The sequence below is a fragment of the Oncorhynchus gorbuscha genome, linkage group LG02 (genome assembly GCF_021184085.1).
Source record: "Oncorhynchus gorbuscha isolate QuinsamMale2020 ecotype Even-year linkage group LG02, OgorEven_v1.0, whole genome shotgun sequence".
Taxonomy (NCBI): domain Eukaryota; kingdom Metazoa; phylum Chordata; class Actinopteri; order Salmoniformes; family Salmonidae; genus Oncorhynchus; species Oncorhynchus gorbuscha.
This window is the reverse complement of record NC_060174.1, coordinates 36,049,409-36,068,626: the sequence shown is the minus strand read 5'-3', so window position 1 is coordinate 36,068,626 and position 19,218 is coordinate 36,049,409. Positions and strand designations below refer to the sequence as shown.

General features: G+C 44.9%; 1 protein-coding gene across 1 annotated transcript in view; it reads left to right on the top strand.

The window, feature by feature from the left end:
- Nucleotides 1–19,218, top strand: part of LOC124001638 (IQ motif and SEC7 domain-containing protein 3-like) — a 71,612-nt gene that overhangs the window by 41,086 nt on the left and 11,308 nt on the right. Inside the window, 4 exon segments of the mRNA XM_046308615.1 lie at nucleotides 3,260–3,382; nucleotides 11,831–11,997; nucleotides 14,495–14,634; nucleotides 16,935–17,066. Of these exon segments, the coding sequence (XP_046164571.1) occupies nucleotides 3,260–3,382; nucleotides 11,831–11,997; nucleotides 14,495–14,634; nucleotides 16,935–17,066 (562 nt within the window).

Here is a 19,218-nt window from a genome sequence, read left to right as displayed (position 1 = left end):
GTATTTATTAGTTATTTCATGTATCGTTCCGTTTTTCTTCATTAAAGACATGAGTAACCACCACGCTGCATTTCGGTCCGACTCTCTTTCAACAAACGAAGAACGGCGTTACAGAATCACCCACCACACACGGACCGAGCAGCGTGTTAACAGGCAGCGACAGCATGAGCAGCGAAGGGAAGACGTTATGGACAGCAGAGGTATGGAGTATACTACGTGGGAAGAAATAGACAGGAGGGCGGTCGACCCAGAGAGAGTGCCGGAGCCCGCCTGGGATTCGCTGGAGCAGTGTGAAGAGGGCTATAGGAGAATGGAGTCGAAGAGAAAGACACGGCGACGCGGAAGGAAGCCCGAAAAGCAGGCCCAATAATTTATTGGGGGGGGGGGGGCTCAGAGGGAGAGTGGCTGAGTCAGGAGTCAGACCTGAGCCAACTCTCCCTGTTAATCGTGAGGAGCAGCGATATAAGGACTTCTGGACTTTGGAGGAGATATTAGACTGAAAAGGACCCTGGGCGCAGCCTGGAGAATATCGCCGTCCCAAGGAAGAACTGGAGGCGGAAAAAAAAAGAGAGGCGCTGGTATGAGGAGGCAGCACGGCGACGCGGATGGAAGCCCGAAAAGCAGCCCAAAAAAATTATTGGGGGGAGGCTTACAGGGAGTATGGCTACGCCAGGTAGGAGACCTGCGCAAACTCGGGCAGAGAGACCGGGCAGGCACGGTGTTTCCAGTGCGGGTGCATAGCCCGGTGCGGTTCATACCAGCCCTTCGTATTGGCCGGGCTAGAGTGGGCATCGAGCCAGGTAAGGTTGGGCAGGCTCGGTGCTCAAGAGCTCCAGTGCGCCTGCACGGTCCGGTCTATCCAGAGCCACCTCCACACACCAGTCCTCCGGTAGCAGCTCCCTGCACCAGGCTTCCTGTGCGTGTCCTCGGCCCAGTACCACCAGTGCCAGCACCACGCACCAGGCCTTCAGTGCACCTCGCCTGTTCAGCACAGCCAGAGCCTTCCTTCCCTCCTGCGCTGTTGGAGTCTCCCGCCTGTTCAGCGCTATCAGAGCCTTCCTTCCCTCCTGCGCTGTCGGAGTCTCCCGCCTGTTCAGCGCTATCAGAGCCTCCCTCCTCTACAGCGCTGCCGGAGCCTCCTGCCTGTTCGGAGCAGCCTGAGCTGTCAGTCTGCATGAAGCAGCTAGAGCTGTCAGCCTGCATGAAGCAGCCAGAGCTGTCAGTCTGCAAGGAGCTGTCAGTCTGCAAGGAGCTGTCAGTCTGCAAGGAGCTGCCAGTCTGCAGGGTGCTGTCAGCCTGCATGGAGCAGTCAGAGCTGTCAGTCTGTATGAAGCAGCCAGAGCTGTCAGTCTGCATAAAGCAGCCAGAGCTGTCAGTCTGTATGAAGCAGTCAGAGTTGTCAGCCTGCATGGAGCAGTCAGAGTTGTCAGCCTGCATGGAGCAGTCAGAGCTGTCAGTCTGTATGAAGCAGCCAGAGCTGCCAGTCTGCATAGAGCAGCTAGATCTGCCAGTCAGCCATGATCTTCTAGATCTGCCAGTCAACCAGAATCTTCCAGATCCGCCAGCCAGCCAGGATCTACCGGAGCCGGCTACCTACCTGAGCTTCATCTCAGTACTGGGCTTCCTCTCAGTACTGGGCCTTCTCTCAGTACTGGGCTTCATCTCAGTTCCGGGCTGCCCCTCAGTCCCGGCTGCCCCTCAGTTCCGGGCTGCCCCTCAGTCTCGAGCTGCCCCTCAGTCCTGAGCTGCCCCTTAGTCCCGAGCTGCCCCTCAGTCCCGAGCTGCCTCAGTCCCGAGCTGCCCCTCAGTCCCGAGCTGCCCCTCAGTTCAGTGGGGTTCTGGGTGAGAACTATTAGGCCATGGTCGGCGGCGAGGGTGGATTATCCCAGGACGCGAAGGGGAGGAACTATGACTTTAATGGAGTGGGGTCCACGTCCCGAGCCGGAACCGCCACCATGGACAGACGCCCACCCGGACCCTCCCTATGGTTTTGAGGTGCGTCCGGGAGTCCACACCTTAGAGGGGAGGGGGGGGGGGGGTTCTGTCACGCCTTGGTCTTAGTATTTTGTGTTTTCTTTAATTATTTGTTCAGGCCAGGGTGTGACATGGGTTTATTGTATTTTCGTATTGGGGTTTGTAGTATTTGGGATTTCGGCTGAGTAGGGGTGTTGTATGGGCTTTGCTGCCTGAGGCGGTTCTCAATCAGAGTCAGGTGATTCTCGTTGTCTCTGATTGGGAACCGTATTTAGGTAGCCTGGGTTTTGCTTTGTATTTCGTGGGTGATTGTTCCTGTCTCTGTGTAGTGTTCACCAGATAGGCTGTAACAGGCTTCATGTTCCGTTTGTTGTTTTTGTATTTATTAGTTATTTCATGTATCGTTCCGTTTTTCTTCATTAAAGACATGAGTAACCACCACGCTGCATTTCGGTCCGACTCTCTTTCAACAAATGAAGAACGCCGTTACAGTCATTCTCAAAACTTTTGGCCACGACTGTAGTACTTTGAAGTAATTTTACTTAAGTATTTTACAACACTGATTGTATGCTCCAAAAATATTGTATGCTAAACTTAAAATCACCAGATCTTACAGTAGGGATGAGGTATTGTCTGCATATGCATTGTTCTTTCGAAGGCCAAACCCACTGCTGGTGTGCACGGCCACTTTGATGTGTGCTTGGGGTTATTGCTTTAGTACAATATATGTAATTTGAGCATACAATATAGCATAGCATAGTATTTGTATTATTTATTTTATACAGTCTTTTTCCTGATCTTTATCAAGGGATCCAATATTTCCAGACCCCACTGTAAATGCGCACACACACACACATGGATGCATGCTCTCATACTGCAGAGAAAGAGAGAGCCAGGAGAGAGTGTGTTTTGCTTTGAGAAAAAATAGGTCACAGCACTCAGCACAATGTTTTTCTCTACATCTCTCGCCCTTCTCTCTCTTCTTTTCTCTCTACTCCCCCTCTATCTCTCTCTCTGTCTCACACAGCTTTCTTTGCCCTTATCCATTGGACAGAATATGTACTGTATATTTGCATTTGTCAAGTGTGTAAGCATATTTGTGTGTGTGTGTGTATATGTGTTCCAGGTCAGTGGCTCTGTAATGAAACTATGACTAAAAAAGGAAGAAAAAAACACCAAGAGCAGTTGTACACTCACCCTCGTACACAAACACACACCAATGACGTCAACAGTGACATGAGCGAGACATACGCAACTAACCTCTCCTCCCCCTCTGTCTCTCTAGCTGTGTGGTGGATGAGATGGACTTCTCTGGGATGGAGCTGGATGAGGCTCTGAGGAAGTTCCAGTCTCACATCAGAGTCCAGGGAGAGGCCCAGAAGGTGGAGAGACTCATTGAAGCTTTCAGGTCAGACCCATCAACCAATCACATCACACCCTTAAACTGATCAGTCAATCAAGGTTACTCCAGGGTTAGGCACTCTAGTTCTGGAGTGCCATGAACAGCAGGTTCCAACGTAGCACCACATTTGCCCTAACTGCTAATAACCTCAGCAGCTGAGATAATCTATCAATATCAGAGATGAGCTCAATTCCACCTACCGAGTGTTCTCTCAGGTCTAAAACAAGAAGTGTCCTACATCCTGGATTAGGGTCTTTAGTATTTGGTATTGGTATTTTACTAGGATCCCCATTCAGCAGCTACTCTTCCTGGGGTCCACACAAAACATGAAACATAATACAGAATGACATAATACAGAACATCATTAGACAAGAACAGCTTAAGGATGACATAATACAGAGTTGGGAGGGGGTAGTAGTGTAGACATGCTATTACAGGTCTGTTAGGTAACGGATGTTATGTCATCTGTCATAAGGGTGACATAAGAAGTAATTTTAACGGAGTTATTCCTTTACGGATAAACACATTAATTTCGCAAGTGATCATGTGAGCATGTGATCTTGTGAGATTTCATTTAATGTGAAGTTAATGTGACAACCATGTGAAGCAATATGTGACAACATGTGAAGCAGTGGCACCCGTTATTTTGGCATTAATACATATCACATATCAGTTTGCAAACAAGGTAAAAAATGTATTTTATTTTTTATCATTGATTAATAAAGCCACATTTTGTAAGGCATCTCCAAATGCAGGTGTTTCAGCCTAGCTCAGTGCATTCTGTGGTTGTGGGGCAGCCAGCGGAAAATATGGAACGTAGGGGTTGGTAATGTTTTCTAGTTGCGCCATGATTGGTTCAATGTTCTTTCACTCGTGGGGAAACTACGCCTTGAAAAATCTAAGGGTAGAGCTCAAGAATTCGAATCCCTTAGGTGCTGCCAAAGAGTTACATTAGAAGTGCCCATCCAAGAAGGCTCAAGGTCATTAGCCACAGATAAAATTGAGTCAAATTACATATATACAGTAGCTTTGATGACAAGTCGACAATCTACTGGCAAATCCTTTTCAATCCTTGTCATATGAAGATAAATAATGAGGATAAATTATAGATAAAATGTATCGGTGCTCATCGGCCATTGGACATAAACATTACACAACAAGTTGGAAATCGCAAATTCAACAATGAGCTGTTTGGAAGGAATCAGTGTCTAACTGCAAGCAATCGCTAGCCTGCTATTCAGTGGAGTGGGTGTGTGGTCCCAAATCTGGGTTTAAGGGTGTCTTTTCCAAGATTAAAAGGATTAACATACAACATTGACAATGCTGTCAATCCAGCATGATTTATGCCGTGCTCAAAACAACTGGAAACTCAGAACTGGGAAATCTGACATCAGTGCATTTAAGACAATTGGGAACTTGGAAGAAACGAGCTCCGACTGGGAAAATGAATGGTCATCCAACTTGGAATTGCAAGTCACCTCTTTCTAGAGCTCCAACCTGAAGATCACTGATGTCATCATGATGCAACCTTGTTTTTTTAAGTGTTCCCAGTTGTCTTGAAAGCACCATAAATCCTGAGAATGACAGACTTTAACGATATAGTTTGATGACAAAATTTGCCCACCAAGGACCGCCGCGCCACCTTCCTCTGTTCAAGTGTGCACAGCACTAAAAGGTGAGTCCAACAATGTCTTGTATGCTGCTGCATAAATGATGTAATATGCCAGGGATATATGTATACTGTAGCTAAGAAAGTACTACTAGCTGTATGTTGTGTAGTAAACTGTTTAGCTGTTGGTGGTGCACATGTAGCCTATAGCCTGTTTTAGAGAAATGTCATCTTCAAATATTGTAAGAGCTTTCATTGTATGCTTATATGCCCCCTTTATTTATCCACGGTGACTTGGGAGAATACTGTAAGACCGGCCCATGTTCTGTATTCTGTCACTGTACATTTCAAAAGTGCTAAACAAATAGTTATATTGACCACGTCCGTCCTAGTTCGCTCATTAAAGTCTCAATCGAAATAACAGATTGCCTCTTATCCGCTCGTAATCCCCTTATGACAGTTTGTACATCTAAATTGTCAGCAGAAACCACATTTTTTCAAGCAAGTAAGCCATATTAGCTCAGTTTTTTTATGCACACTTAGAATCTAGCCCTATCAGATCTGCACTAACAAACACCTGCATAGCGGTTGTTTTGGTGGTGGATGTCACGTTGGCATGAAGGATCAGGAGAATGCGTAATAGTTTTTTTTATTAAGCCCAAATTACGGCATGCTGTGTAAAGGCACGGGGATGAAGACCAAACAAACAAGTAACAAAACACAGGGTAGAAACCCAAAACAAAAGAGCGATGAGTACCTTGAATAAATAATACACGCGCACAATGATTAACTCACAGGATGAGACCCATAATCATCTGCGCAATCCACAATGGCACGAAAGCCATTGTAACAATAAACGACAGCCCAATGGAAACCAAAGGGCACACTTATACAAGTACTAATAATTGGGAACAGGGTACAGGTGTGCGTAATAAATGTTCTGGAGGGATCCGTGACTGGAACTGCATTAGAGCTGTCAAATCCACAAGTGGCTCCTGGAATTATACCAGGACTTGCATGTTTACTAGTTGGAACACCGGGATATGATATGTAATCTACACCTCAATTAGGCTGATAGAAATCCTCACTATTTTGATTTTAAATTTGAGTGTCATTATTTCTATATAGAGTAGCCTACACTTTCTCGTTCTGAAATACGAACTTGAGTAGGACTGGTGTGGCTTCGTGACAATGATTACACTCACCGATTTGACAGGTCTAATGCAGTTACAACTCCAACACCGCCAAAAAAGGTGTCGGCAGTCACGTGTTTATGCTTGATCTGATTGAATCTAGGTCTTAATTTCAAGTGTCCCAGAGAGTGCAAATTATTGGTGGTAAAAAAATTATACACTGCTCAAAAAAATTAAGGGAACACTAAAATAACACATTCTAGATCTGAATGAATTAAATATTCTTATTAAATACTTTTTTCGTTACATAGTTGAATGTGCAGACAACAAAATCACACAAAAATTATCAATGGAAATCCAATTTATCAACCCATGGAGGTCTGGATTTGGAGTCACACTCAAAATTAAAGTGGAAAACCACACTACAGGCTGATCCAACTTTGATGTAATGTCCTTAAAACAAGTCAAAATGAGGCTCAGTAGTGTGTGTGGCCTCCACGTGCCTGTATGACCTCCCTACAACGCCTGGGCATTCTCCTGATGAGGTGGCGGATGGTCTCCCGAGGGATCTCCTCCCAGACCTGGACTAAAGCATCCACCAACTCCTGGACAGTCTGTGGTGCAATGTGGTGTTGGTGGATGGAGCAAGACATGATGTCCCAGATGTGCTTAATTGGATTCAGGTCTGAGGAACGGGCGGGCCAGTCCATAGCATCAATGCCTTCCTCTTGAAGGAACTGCTGACACACTCCAGCCACATGAGGGCTAGCATTGTCTTGCATTAGGAGGAACTCAGGGCCAACCGCACCAGCATATGGTCTCACAAGGGATCTGAGAATCTCATCTCGGTACCTAATGGCAGTCAGGCTAGCTCTGGCGAGCACATGGAGGTCTGTGCGGCCCCCCAAATAAATGCCACCCCACACCATGACTGACCCACCGCCAAACCGGTCATGCTGGAGGATGTTGCAGGCAGCAGAACGTTCCCCGCGGCGTCTCCAGACTCTGTCACGTCTGTTACATGTGCTCAGTGTGAACCTGCTTTCATCTGTGAAGAGCACAGGGCGCCAGTGGCGAATTTGCCAATCTTGGTGTTCTCTGGCAAATGCCAAACGTCCTGCACGGTGTGGGGCTGTAAGCACAACCCCCACCTGTGGACGTCGGGGCCTCATACCACCCTCATGGAGTCTGTTTCTGACCGTTTGAGTAGACACATGCACATTTGTGGCCTGCTTGGAGGTCATTTTGCAGGGCTCTGGCAGTGCTCCTCCTGCTCCTCCTTGCACAAATGCGGCAGTAGCTGTCCTGTTGCTAGGTTGTTGCCCTCCTCCACAGCTCCTGATGTACTGGCCTGTCTCCTGGTAGCGCCTCCATGCTCTGGACACTACGCTGACAGACACAGCAAACCTGAATAAGTATTTACACTAAGCAGTGTGTAAATTGAACACTTTTCCAGTGTCTATATTGGTCCACAGACTCCACACTTTCAGTGACAGATTTACCACTCTCAGTGTTAATTATTATTATTAATTATATATTTTTGTACATAACAATGTGTCTATCCTATGTCCATGTCCTAGGCCATTTGTGTCGAACCAAAAACACTGAGTTTACCAAACATTAGGAACACCTTCCTAATATTGAGTTGAACCCTTTTGCCCTCAGAGTGGCTTAAGTTTGAGACCTTGATGTTCATCAAATGCAATTTCCATCTTAAATGATTAACTAAGATCTAAAATTACCGTTAAAGAATCATAGGCTATGACAATGATGTAAAGAGTAATGAAATGCAGGATGTATAAAGCAATTCTGAAAAATGTCTGTTAAACACTTCTTTGGCAGTCAAATAACTTGCATATATTCAAATACCTTCAAATATGATTTGTTTTTCTGAGACCTGTATTTGAATATCAGAGGAAATAGATGCCAATAAGATGCCTTTAGTTGAATCTCTATATTCGACTACCTCGAGTATTGAAAAGTTGGTATTTTCAAATAAATGACAAAATACAAGTATTTTCTTTAGCTGTGAGTAGAAGGTCTGTTTAGGAAGCCTTGAGTTGCTCATCCTCATGAGGTGACCTGCCCATCGGAGTTGGTCTCATTACGATGGCTTCTATATTGGAGGAGTTGGTTCACCCCAGGTGACTGATGTTGGTTTGTCTGTCTTCCCAGCTGAAGAAGTATTTTCCTGAGGCAGCATGGTGGAATCTTTCAAGGGGTTTGATGTGTTTTCAAAATACGGTCCAAGCTTCTGCACCGTATAGCAGGGTCGGGGTGATCACAGCTTGTACACGTCCACTTTGTTCCTGGTGGTAGTGTTGCAATCCTTGAAGACTCTGTTTTTGAGTTTGCCAAAGGCAGCACTTGTTCGAGCAATCCAATGTTGGATTTCATCATCAAATAAAATGTTATTTGTCACGTGCCGAATACAACAGGTGTAGACCTAACAGGGAAATGCTTACATACAAGCCCTTAACCAACAATGCAGTTTTAAGAAAAATGAGTGTTGGGCCTCCCGTGTGGCGCAGTAGTTAAGGGCGCTGTACTGTAGCGCCAGCTGTGCCACCAGAGACTCTGGTTTCGCACCCAGGCTCTCTCGTACCTGGCCGCGACCGGGAGGTCTGTGGGGCGACGTACAATTGGCCTAGCGTCGTCCGGGTTAGGGAGGGTTTGGCTGGTAGGGATATCCTTGTCTCACCGTGCACCAGCGACTCCTGTGGCGGGCGCACATTGGTGCGGCTGGCTTCCGCGTTGGATGCGCGCTGTGTTAAGAAGCAGTGCTGCTTGGTTGGGTTGTGTATCGGAGGACGAATGACTTTCAACGTTCGTCTCTCCCGGGCCCGTACGGGAGTTGTAGCGATGAGACAAGATAGTAGCTACTAACAATTGGATACCACAAAATTGGGGAGAAAAAGGGGTAAAAATTGATGCAAATAGTCTGGGTAGCCATTAGATTAGCTGTTCAGGAGTCTTATGGCTTGGGGTTAGAAGCTGTTAAGAAGCCTTTTGGACCTAGACTTGGCATTCCAGTATCGCTTGCCATGCGGTAGCAGAGACAAAAGTCTATGACTAGGGTGGATGGAGTCTTTGACAATTCTTAGGGGCTTCCTCTGACACTGCCTGGTATAGAGGTCCTGGATGGCAGGAAGCTTGGCCTCAGTGATATACTGGGCAATACCCTCTGTAGTGCCTTGTGGTCAGAGGCCGAGCAGTTGTCATACCAGGCAGTGATGCAACCAGTCAGGATGCTCTCGATGGAACCTTTTGAGGATCAGAGGACCCATGCCAAATATTTTCACTTCCCTGAGGGAGAATAGGTTTTGTCATACCCTCTTCATGACTGTCTTGGTGTGTTTGGATAGTATGTTGGTGATGTGGACACCAAGGAACTTGAAGCTCTCAACCTGCTCCACTACAGCCCCGTCGATGAGAATGGGGGTGTGCTCGGTCTTCTTTTTCCTGTAGTCCACAATAATCTCCTTTGTCTTCATCATGTTAAGGGAGAGGTTCTTATCCTGGCCCCACACGGCCAGGTCACCGACCTCCCTATAAGCTGTCTCATTGTTATTGGTGATCAGGCCTACCACTGTTGTGTTGTCTGCAAACTTAATAATGGTGTTGAAGTCGTGCTTGGCCATGCAGTCATGGGTGAACAGGGAGTGCAGCAGGGGACTGAGCACGCACCCCTAATGGCCCCCGTGTTGAGGATCAGCATGGCAGATGTGTTGTTACATACCCTTCCCACCTGGGGGCGGCCCGTCAGGAAGTCCAGGATCCAGTTGCATTGGGAGCTGCTCAGTCCCAGCGTCCTTAGCTGAGTGATGAGCTTTGAGGGCTCTATGGTGCTGAGCTGTAGTCAATAAATAGCATTCTCACGTATGTGTTCCTTTTGTCCAGGTGGGAAAGGGCAGTGTGGGCTGCAATAGAGATTGCATCATCTGTGGATCTTTTTTGGGCGGTATGCAAATTGGAGTAGGTCTAGGGTTTCTGGGATAATGGTGTTGTTGTGAGCCATGACCAGCCTTTCAAAGCACTTCATGGCTATGGACATGAATGCTACGGGTCGGTAGTCATTTAGGCAGGTTAACTTAGTGTTCTTGGGCACAGGAACTATGGTGGACTGCTTGAAACATGTTGGTATTACAGACTCAGTCAGGGACAGGTTGAAAATGTCAGTGAAGACGCTTGCCAGTTGGCCAGCATGCTTCTGTGTTGCTAGCCTCGAAGTGAGCATAGAAGTAATTTAGCTCGTCTGGTCGGCTCTTGTCACTGGGCAGCTCACGGCAGTGCTTCCCTTTGTAGTCTGTAATAGTTTGCAAGCCCTGCCACATAAGACGAGCGTTGGAGCTGGTGTAGTACAATTCAATCTTAAGTCTTGTATTGATGCTTTGCCCGTTTCATGGTTCGTTGGAGGGCATAGCACGATTTCTTATAAGCTTCCAGGTTAGAGTCCCGCTCCTTGAAAGTGGCAGCTCTACCCTTTAGCTCAGTGCGGATGTTGCCTGTAAACCATGGCTTCTGGTTGGGGTATGTACATACGGTCACTGTGGGGACAACGTCGTCGATGCACTTTTTGATGAAGCCAGTGACTGATGTGGTGTACTCCTCAATGCCATCGGAAGAATCCCGGAACATATTCTAGTCAGTGCTAGCAAAACAGTCCTGCAGCTTAGCATCTGCGTCGTCTGACCACTTCTTTATTGAGTGAGTCACTGGTGCTTCCTGCTTTAGTTTTTGCTTGTAAGCAGGAATCAGGAGGATAAAATTATGGTCAGATTTGCCAAATTGAGTGCGAGGGAGAGCTTTGTACATTTTCCCTCTGGTTGCACATTTAACATGCTGGTAGAAATTAGGTAAAACAGATTTAAGTTTCCTGCATTAAAGCCCCCGGCCACTAGGAGCGCCGCCGCTAGATGAGTGTTTTCCTGTTTGCTTATGGCCTCATACAGCTCATTGAGTGCGGTCTTAGGATATTATCCATTCGGATATTGGTGGAGAGGTGGCTACCTAGGTATGTGAAACTAGGAATGTTTTCAAGTATTGTATTGTTGGCAGTGACCTTGGGGGATGGCAGGTTGCTTTCCACACTGGGGTTGAGTGCTGTATGCTTTTGTGAATACGTTAGCAGTGACCTGGAAATCAGCTTCTGAACTCACACAAACACTGCTCCTTCCCAGTATCAAGAGTATTTGATGTGCAGCAGGACTCTCAAGAAACTGAAAACTCAGGAAGCTTGTATGTGTGTATCTCTTCTCAGGATGTAAGAACCCACAAATAAACAGTATTACATAATGTCTGAAGTTAAGAAAGAAAAATTAAATAGTTACTAACTAATGACACGAATGGACAAGCAGTTTGTCTCTGAGGCCATTACAACAGAATGGCTTTCTGTCTTGGCATATAGCCTAGTATTTAGTATTGGGCCAGAGACAAAGTGGAAAATCTGTTGATGTGCCTTTGAGCAAGGCACTTAACCCTAATTAAGTCAGGGTTGCTGTTAAGAACTCTCACTCTCAGGGGGAGTTGGTATATGCAAAAAACACTTCCAATTCATGTCCAGTGCACAGAAATAGGACACATTGTCTCTCTCTTTGATCTCTTTGATCTCCTTCTTTGTCTCTTTTTCAATATCTCCCTCTACCCCCCTGTTAGAGGTACTGTATTTGTAACAACAACTCTCTTTACATCTCTCTCTCTCCATCTCTCCAGTCAGAGGTATTGTATGTGTAATCCCGAGGTGGTGCAGCAATTCCATAACCCAGACACCATTTTCATCCTGGCCTTTGCTGTGGTCCTCCTCAACACTGATATGTATTCCCCTAACATCAAACCTCAACGCAAGATGGGCCTTGACGACTTCATACGTAACCTACGAGGTGACTGGCTGTCTTTGTATATGTGTGTCTGTGTTTGTCTGTCTGTGTATTGTTTGTGTGTGAAACACAACTCTATAAACGGTACCTAGCTTATTAAACGGTACCTAGCTTGTTAAACGGTACCTAGCTTGTTAAACGGTACCTAGCTTGTTAAACGGTACCTAGCTTATTAAACGGTACCTAGCTTATTAAACGGTACCTAGCTTGTTAAACGGTACCTAGCTTATTAAACGGTACCTGTCTTATTAAACGGTACCTAGCTTGTTAAACGGTACCTAGCTTGTTAAATGGTACCTAGCTTATTAAATGGTACCTAGCTTATTAAATGGTACCTTGCTTGTTAAACGGTACCTAGCTTATTAAACGGTACCTAGCTTATTAAACGGTACCTAGCTTGTTAAACGGTACCTAGCTTGTTAAACGGTACCTAGCTTATTAAACAGTACCTAGCTTGTTAAACGGTACCTAGCTTATTAAACGGCACCTAGCTTGTTAAACGGTACCTAGCTTTTTAAACGGTACCTAGCTTATTAAACAGTACCTAGCTTGTTAAACGGTACCTAGCTTGTTAAACGGTACCTAGCTTTTTAAACGGTTCCTAGCTTGTTAGTGGGGTTACGTCTTTGTTTTTGCCTTTTTTGCTTTTCTTTTGAGCCTACTGATAGAAGAAAGAATAAAAAATAATCTGAAGTCCACGGTGGTAATTTATGGACAGTGTGTGCCTGTGTGTGTTTGACTCAGTATAATAAGCTGCAGAAGTCTTGCAACATTTATGACAGTGTTTCTGAGCCTGGTGTTAGAGACTAGAGACACTGGAGCGGTTATTTATAGAACAGGTGCACAGACAATGCTTTGTACACTTAGTATACTAAACATTAGGAACACCTTCCTAATATTTAGTTGCACCCCCTTTCGCCCTCAGAACAGCCTCTATTTGTCGGGGCATGGACTCTACAAGGTGTCAAAAGCATTCCACAGGGATGCTGGCCCATGTTGACTCCCACAGTTGTGTCAAGTTACACACGGGAAACACAAAGGAAACTGGAGCGTGAAAAAAACAGCAGTGTTGCAGTTTTCGACACAAACCGGTGGGCCGGGCACATACCACCATGCCCTGTTCAAAGGCACTTAAATATTTCTCTTGCCCCTTTACACTCTGAATGGCACACATACACAATCCATGTCTCAATTGTCTCAAGGTTCAAAAATCCTAATCTAACCTGTCTCCTCCCTTTAATCTACACTGATTGAAGTGGATTTAACAAGTGACATCAATAAGGGATCATAGCTCTCACTTGGATTCACCTGGTCAGTTTATGTCATATTTTGTATACTCAGCGTGTATTTTAATACAACACAGGACCAATTTCATATGGAATGATTGACAGCTGGTTGAAGGAGACAGATTGAATTGTGGGGGATCAGAGATGGTGAATCTAGAGAACACACCAAATCGGGGGGTGAGAGAGGATGGACTGGGAGCTGAACATCATTAACTCCTGTCCGCTCCCGTGTGGCGCAGCAGTCTAAGGCACTGCATCTCAGTGCTAGAGGCATCACTACAGACCCTGATTTGATTCCAGGCTGATTCACCATCCCTGATCCCCCCACAATTCAATCTGTCTCCTTCAACCAGCTGTCAATCATTCAATATGAAATTGGTCTTGTGTTGTATTAAAATATACGCTGAGTATACAAAACATGACATAAACTGACCAGGTGAATCCAAGTGAGAGCCCTTATTGATGTCACTTGTTAATTCCAGGACAACAAACTGGCTGTGACTGGGAGTCCCATAGGGCTGTGGACAATTGGCCCAGCGCTGTCCGGGTTTGGCCGGTGTAGGCTGTCATTGTAAATAAGAATTTGTTCTTAACTGACTTGCCTAGTTAAATAAAATAAATAACTCAGTAAAATGTTCTACTGGGGATGAGGCTTCTGTTGAGTCTCTCTTGACTGAAACACAGCACAATATCTCCTTCTAGTGTTGAGATACAGCCACAGCAGGGTATTTGATTTCATTTTTATTTTGTCACATGCACAGGGTCGCAGATGAAGTTGCAGTGTACAGTGAAATACTTAAGCTCAGTGCATGTGTGAATGAAACAATAATCTTAATAATAATGATTTGGTAGGAATAGTGGTGGCTATTCAGTATGATAAATGTCCATCGGGCTGGGGGCAGGGTAGATGTCCAGTGGGGAAGCAGAAAAGGGTGGCTGACTAGTGGTGGCTATTCAGTAGCCCGATGGTCTGGGGGTAGAAGCTATTGGCCAGTATGTTCGTTTTTAGCCATGATGCTCCTGTACTGCCCGCATCTGAGTGATGGAAGTGGGGAGAACAGGCCGTGGCTCAAATGGCTGAGGTCCCTGATGATCCTAACATCAGCCACTCCTGCCCTGTCCTGCAACGAGACTGAACCAGGGGTGGGGTCAATTCAGTTTGCGATTCATTTTCGGAATTCCCTCTAGTTCCTTGTGTGTCCCTGTTCCCTCAGGAGTGGACGACGGGGCAGACATCCCCAGGGAGATGGTGACAGGGATCTATGAGAGGACCCAGCAGAGAGAGCTACGCTCCAACGAAGACCACGTCACCTACGTCAGCCGTGTGGAACAGTCCATACTGGGCATGAAGACTGTGAGTGTGTTGTGTGACTGAGCGAGAGCCAGAAAGAGATTGGTGTATGTGTGTGTGTGAGAGAGAGTGGAGTCTGTGTGTGTGTTTACCCCATGGTTTACAGTTGAAGTCAGAAATGTACATACACCTGTCAGGACCCGGTTACGAACCCGGGTCTCCAGAGTGAGAAACAGTCACTTAACCAACTGAGCCACGAATAGTCGGCAGAACACAGAAGATGAGGCAGACACAGCAGTACTTGAGACGGTGTATTTAATGAAGTAAAAAGTGAAGTCCTTCGGGAAAACATGTAACTCCACAACCTCAAAAGGAATTCCACAAGAACAAAGGTAATCCTCCAAGACAAAAAGGTAAATCCACAAGGTGGTAGGTATAGCATAAAAAGCCTCAAAAGATACTCAAAAATAAATAAACAAGAACAAAAACAGAATTCCACAAGAGAGTCCACCGGGATCAACAAGAGTTCACAGAATACTAGGGCTGGGTGCTAACATACAAACACAGAGCAAAGAACTGAGGAAAACTAAGGGTTTAAATACAATCAGGGGAAACGAGGCACAGGTGCAAATAATAATGGGGATCAAGAGAAAACAAAAGGTCAAAAAGCACAATGGGGGCATCTAGTGACCAAAAACCGGAACAACCCTGGCCAAATCCTGACAACACCTTAACCAAATACATTTAAACTCAGTTTTTTCACAATTCCTAACATTTAATCCTAGTAAAGAATCCCTGTCTTAGGTCAGTTAGGATCACCACTTTATTTTAAAAATGTGAAATGGCAGGATAATAGTAGAGAGAATGGTTTATTTAAACTTTTATTTCTTCCATCACATTCCCAGTGGGTCAGAAGTTTACATCCATTAAATTAGTATTTGGTAGCATTGCCTTCAAATTGTTTAACTTGGGTGAAACGTTTCAGGTAGCCTTCCACAAGCTTCCCACAATAATTTGTGTGAATTTTGGCCCATTCCTCCTGACAGAGCTGGTGTAACTGAGTCAGGTGTGTAGGCCTCCTTGCTCGCATGCACTTTTTTAGTTCTGCCCACAAATGTTCTATAGGATTGAAGTCAGGGCTTTGTGATGACCACTCCAATACCTTGACTTTGTTGTCCTTAAGCCATTTTGCCACAACTTTGGAAGTATACTTGGGATCATTGTCCATTTGGAAGACTCATTTGCGACCAAGCTTTAACTTCCTGACTGATGTCTTTTGCTTCAATATATCCACATAATTTTCCCACCTCATGATGCCATCTATTTTGTGAAGTGCACCAGTCCCTCCTGCAGCAAAGCACCCCCACAACATGATGCTGCCGCCCCCGTTCTTTACGGTTGGGATTGTGTTCTTTGGCTTGCAAGCCTCCCCCTTTTTCCTCCAAACATAACGATGGTCATTATGGCCAAACAGTTCTATTTTTGTTTCATCAGACCAGAGGACATTTCTTCAAAAAGTACGATATTTGTCCCCATGTGCAGTTGCAAACCGTAGTCTGTCTTTTTTGGGGCGGTTTTGGAGCACTTGCTTCTTCCTTGCTGAGCCGTCTTATAGGTTATGTCGATAAAGGACTCGTTTTACTGTGGATATAGATACTTCTGTACCTGTTTCCTCCAGCATCTTCACAAGTTTCTTTGCTGTTGTTCTGGGATTGATTTGCACGTTTTGCACCAAAGTACGGTAATCTCTAGGAGACTGAACGCGTCTCCTTCCTGAGTGGTATGACGGCTGCGTGGTCCCATGGTGTTTATACTTGCGTACTATTGTTTGTACAGGTGAACGTGGTACCTTCAGGTGTTTGGAAATTGCTCCCAAGGAAGAACCAGACTTGTGGAGGTCTAAAAATGTTTCTCTGAGGTCTTGGTTGATTTCTTTTGATTTCCCCATGTCAAGCAAAGAGGCACTGAGTTTGAAGGTAGGCCTTGAAATACATCCACAGGTACACCTTCAATCGACTCAAATGATGTCAATTAGCCTATCAGCAGCTTCTAAATCCATGACATTATTTTCTGGAATTTTAAAAGCTGATTAAAGGCAGTCAACTTAGTGTATGTAAACTTCTGACCATTGGAATTGTGATACAGTGAATTATAAATGAAATAATATGTCTGTAAACAATTGTTGGAAAAAATACTTGTGTCATGCACAAAGTAGGTGTCCTAACAGACTTGACAAAACAAGACATTTGTTAACAAGACATTTGTGGAGTGGTTGAAAAATGAGTTTTAATGACTCCAACCTAAGTGTATGTAAACTTCCAACTTCAACTGTATGTGTGTGTGTGTGTGTGTTTTTTCTGTAGATCCTGTCTGTGCCCCACCGTAGGCTGGTCTGCTGTTGTCGTTTGTTTGAGGTGGCAGACTTCAACAAACCTCTGAAACAGAAACTGGCGAACACCCAAAGAGAGGTGTTCCTTTTCAACGACCTCATACTGGTGAGAACACACACACAAGCACACACACGCACGCATGGACACATGCACACACACACCCACACGTTAAAGCATGACTAGTGTTTATTTAAGTGTTAATGCCCGAGAAGCTGGTGTTTGGAGGATATATTGGCAATGGTGTTGTTAGGCCTGGAAAACCGTGCCAATATATCCTCCAAACACTGGCTTCTCGGGCATTATCACTTTTATGCAATGGTACCAACATAATCAAATAATGATTTTCATTAAAAACATTATTCTGATGAATTTATTCATACTTTTCTTCCTTTTACAAGATCTAGTCCCAAAACAAATCTAGGGTTGCTACCCAAGCCGGCTGGTCGTTCGTTCTATTGGTTCGGTTGCCAGATATGCGACCCAGTTGTTCAGTCTTTTTGTTCTGTTTCTATGGACGCGACCCAGTTGTTCAGTCTTTTTGTTCTGTATCTATGGACACGACCCAGTTGTTCAGTCTTTTTGTTCTGTATCTATGGACACGACCCAGTCTTTCGTTCTAAATCAGTGGTCATCAACCGTTTCTGAGTCAAGATCACTTTCTGAGTCAAAATGCATGCTGAGATCTACCGCTCTGATTTTTTTATTAACATAAGCCTATGCAACATTAACCAATTAAAAACAGTACTGTAGCAATGAGGTTTGTGCAGTAAGCTATAGGCCCAATACATTATCACCACATACTGGCTTTGCTTGAATTTACCTGCCAATGCATTGTTGTTCAGGACATTTAAAAAATATATATATTATTTCAAATCTTGAGGTAGGCTATATGATCACACCGGTAATAGATCCATTGTTATATTACTTGTGAGGCACAGCTGAGTGAAAATACATTTAAATAATTAGCTTTTTATTTTACTGGGCTGATGGTGGCTGCATCTGAAGTCTGTCTCAGGGATAGAGCAGCAGACTGAGGCTCTGTCTCTCAACTTCCCCCCGCTCTCCCTTTCCTCCACTGACCAAAAAGGGACACTGTCTTCCAGCTGATGGCGAAACTCGAGTCGCACCGCATTATTTCTGCCTCATGCACAAATTCATGTTGTTACTCCTATGAACAGAGAAATTGAAATATTCCTTGATATTAAAAATTATCCAAGCCGCTAATAACAACACGCCTATAGATACACTTTCCTACTCATTCATTACTGCTACAATGCTTGTTGTAGCGCTGAGTGGAAATAGGAAGAACGCACATTTTATGGGTTATAAAAGTGCTGAATACAAAGTGTTGACAGTGCTGAGTGAGAACTTAAATATGAACTCACTCATAAAAACAGCAGCTCTTTGCTGTATTCGTTGACAGTCTCTCTCTAGTCATGGTTTTAAACGTTTTGAAATTTCACAGTATCAATTTTGCCGTAGCTTTCTTTTACGCCTTCTACGTTACTACAGATTTGGTCATCTGAGCAATCTGATTGGCCAGCGGTACGCATAGTGTACTTGATTTCCTCTCCAGGCCCACCGGGAAGGCAGAGTTTGTACCTTCAGACACATGAAATGGTAACAGTTTTCCTACCCAGCGCCCAGGGCTGCACCAACCACCAACAGCCCGAGACTAATAAAACAAATTAGGAACACAAAGGCTGTAACGGTTTTCTAGGTGTGAAGGAGAGTCGGACCAAAATGCAGCGTGTAGATTGCGATCCATGTTTTAATAAACAAACGTAACACGAATCTAAATACAAACACTACAAAAAAACAAACGTAATGAAAACCGAAACAGCCTAATACAGGTGCACATACACACAGAACAAGGAACAAAGACACTAAGGACAATCACAAACTCAAAGAATATGGCTGCCTAAATATGGTTCCCAATCAGAGACAACGATAAACACCTGCCTCTGATTGAGAACCACTTCAGACAGCCATAGACTTAACCAGAACACCCCACTAGCTACAATCCCAATACATACACACCACATACACAAACCCATGCCACACCCTGGCCTGACCAAATAAATAAAGATAAACACAAAATACTTCTACCAGGGCGTGACAAAGGCTTTATCTTTGAGTTTATGTCACGTTCTGACCCTAGTTCTTGTGTTATTTCTTTGTTTTAGTTGGTCAGGACGTGAGTTAGGTGGGTATTCTATGATTTGGGTTTCTAGGTTGGGTTTCTTGTTTGGCATGA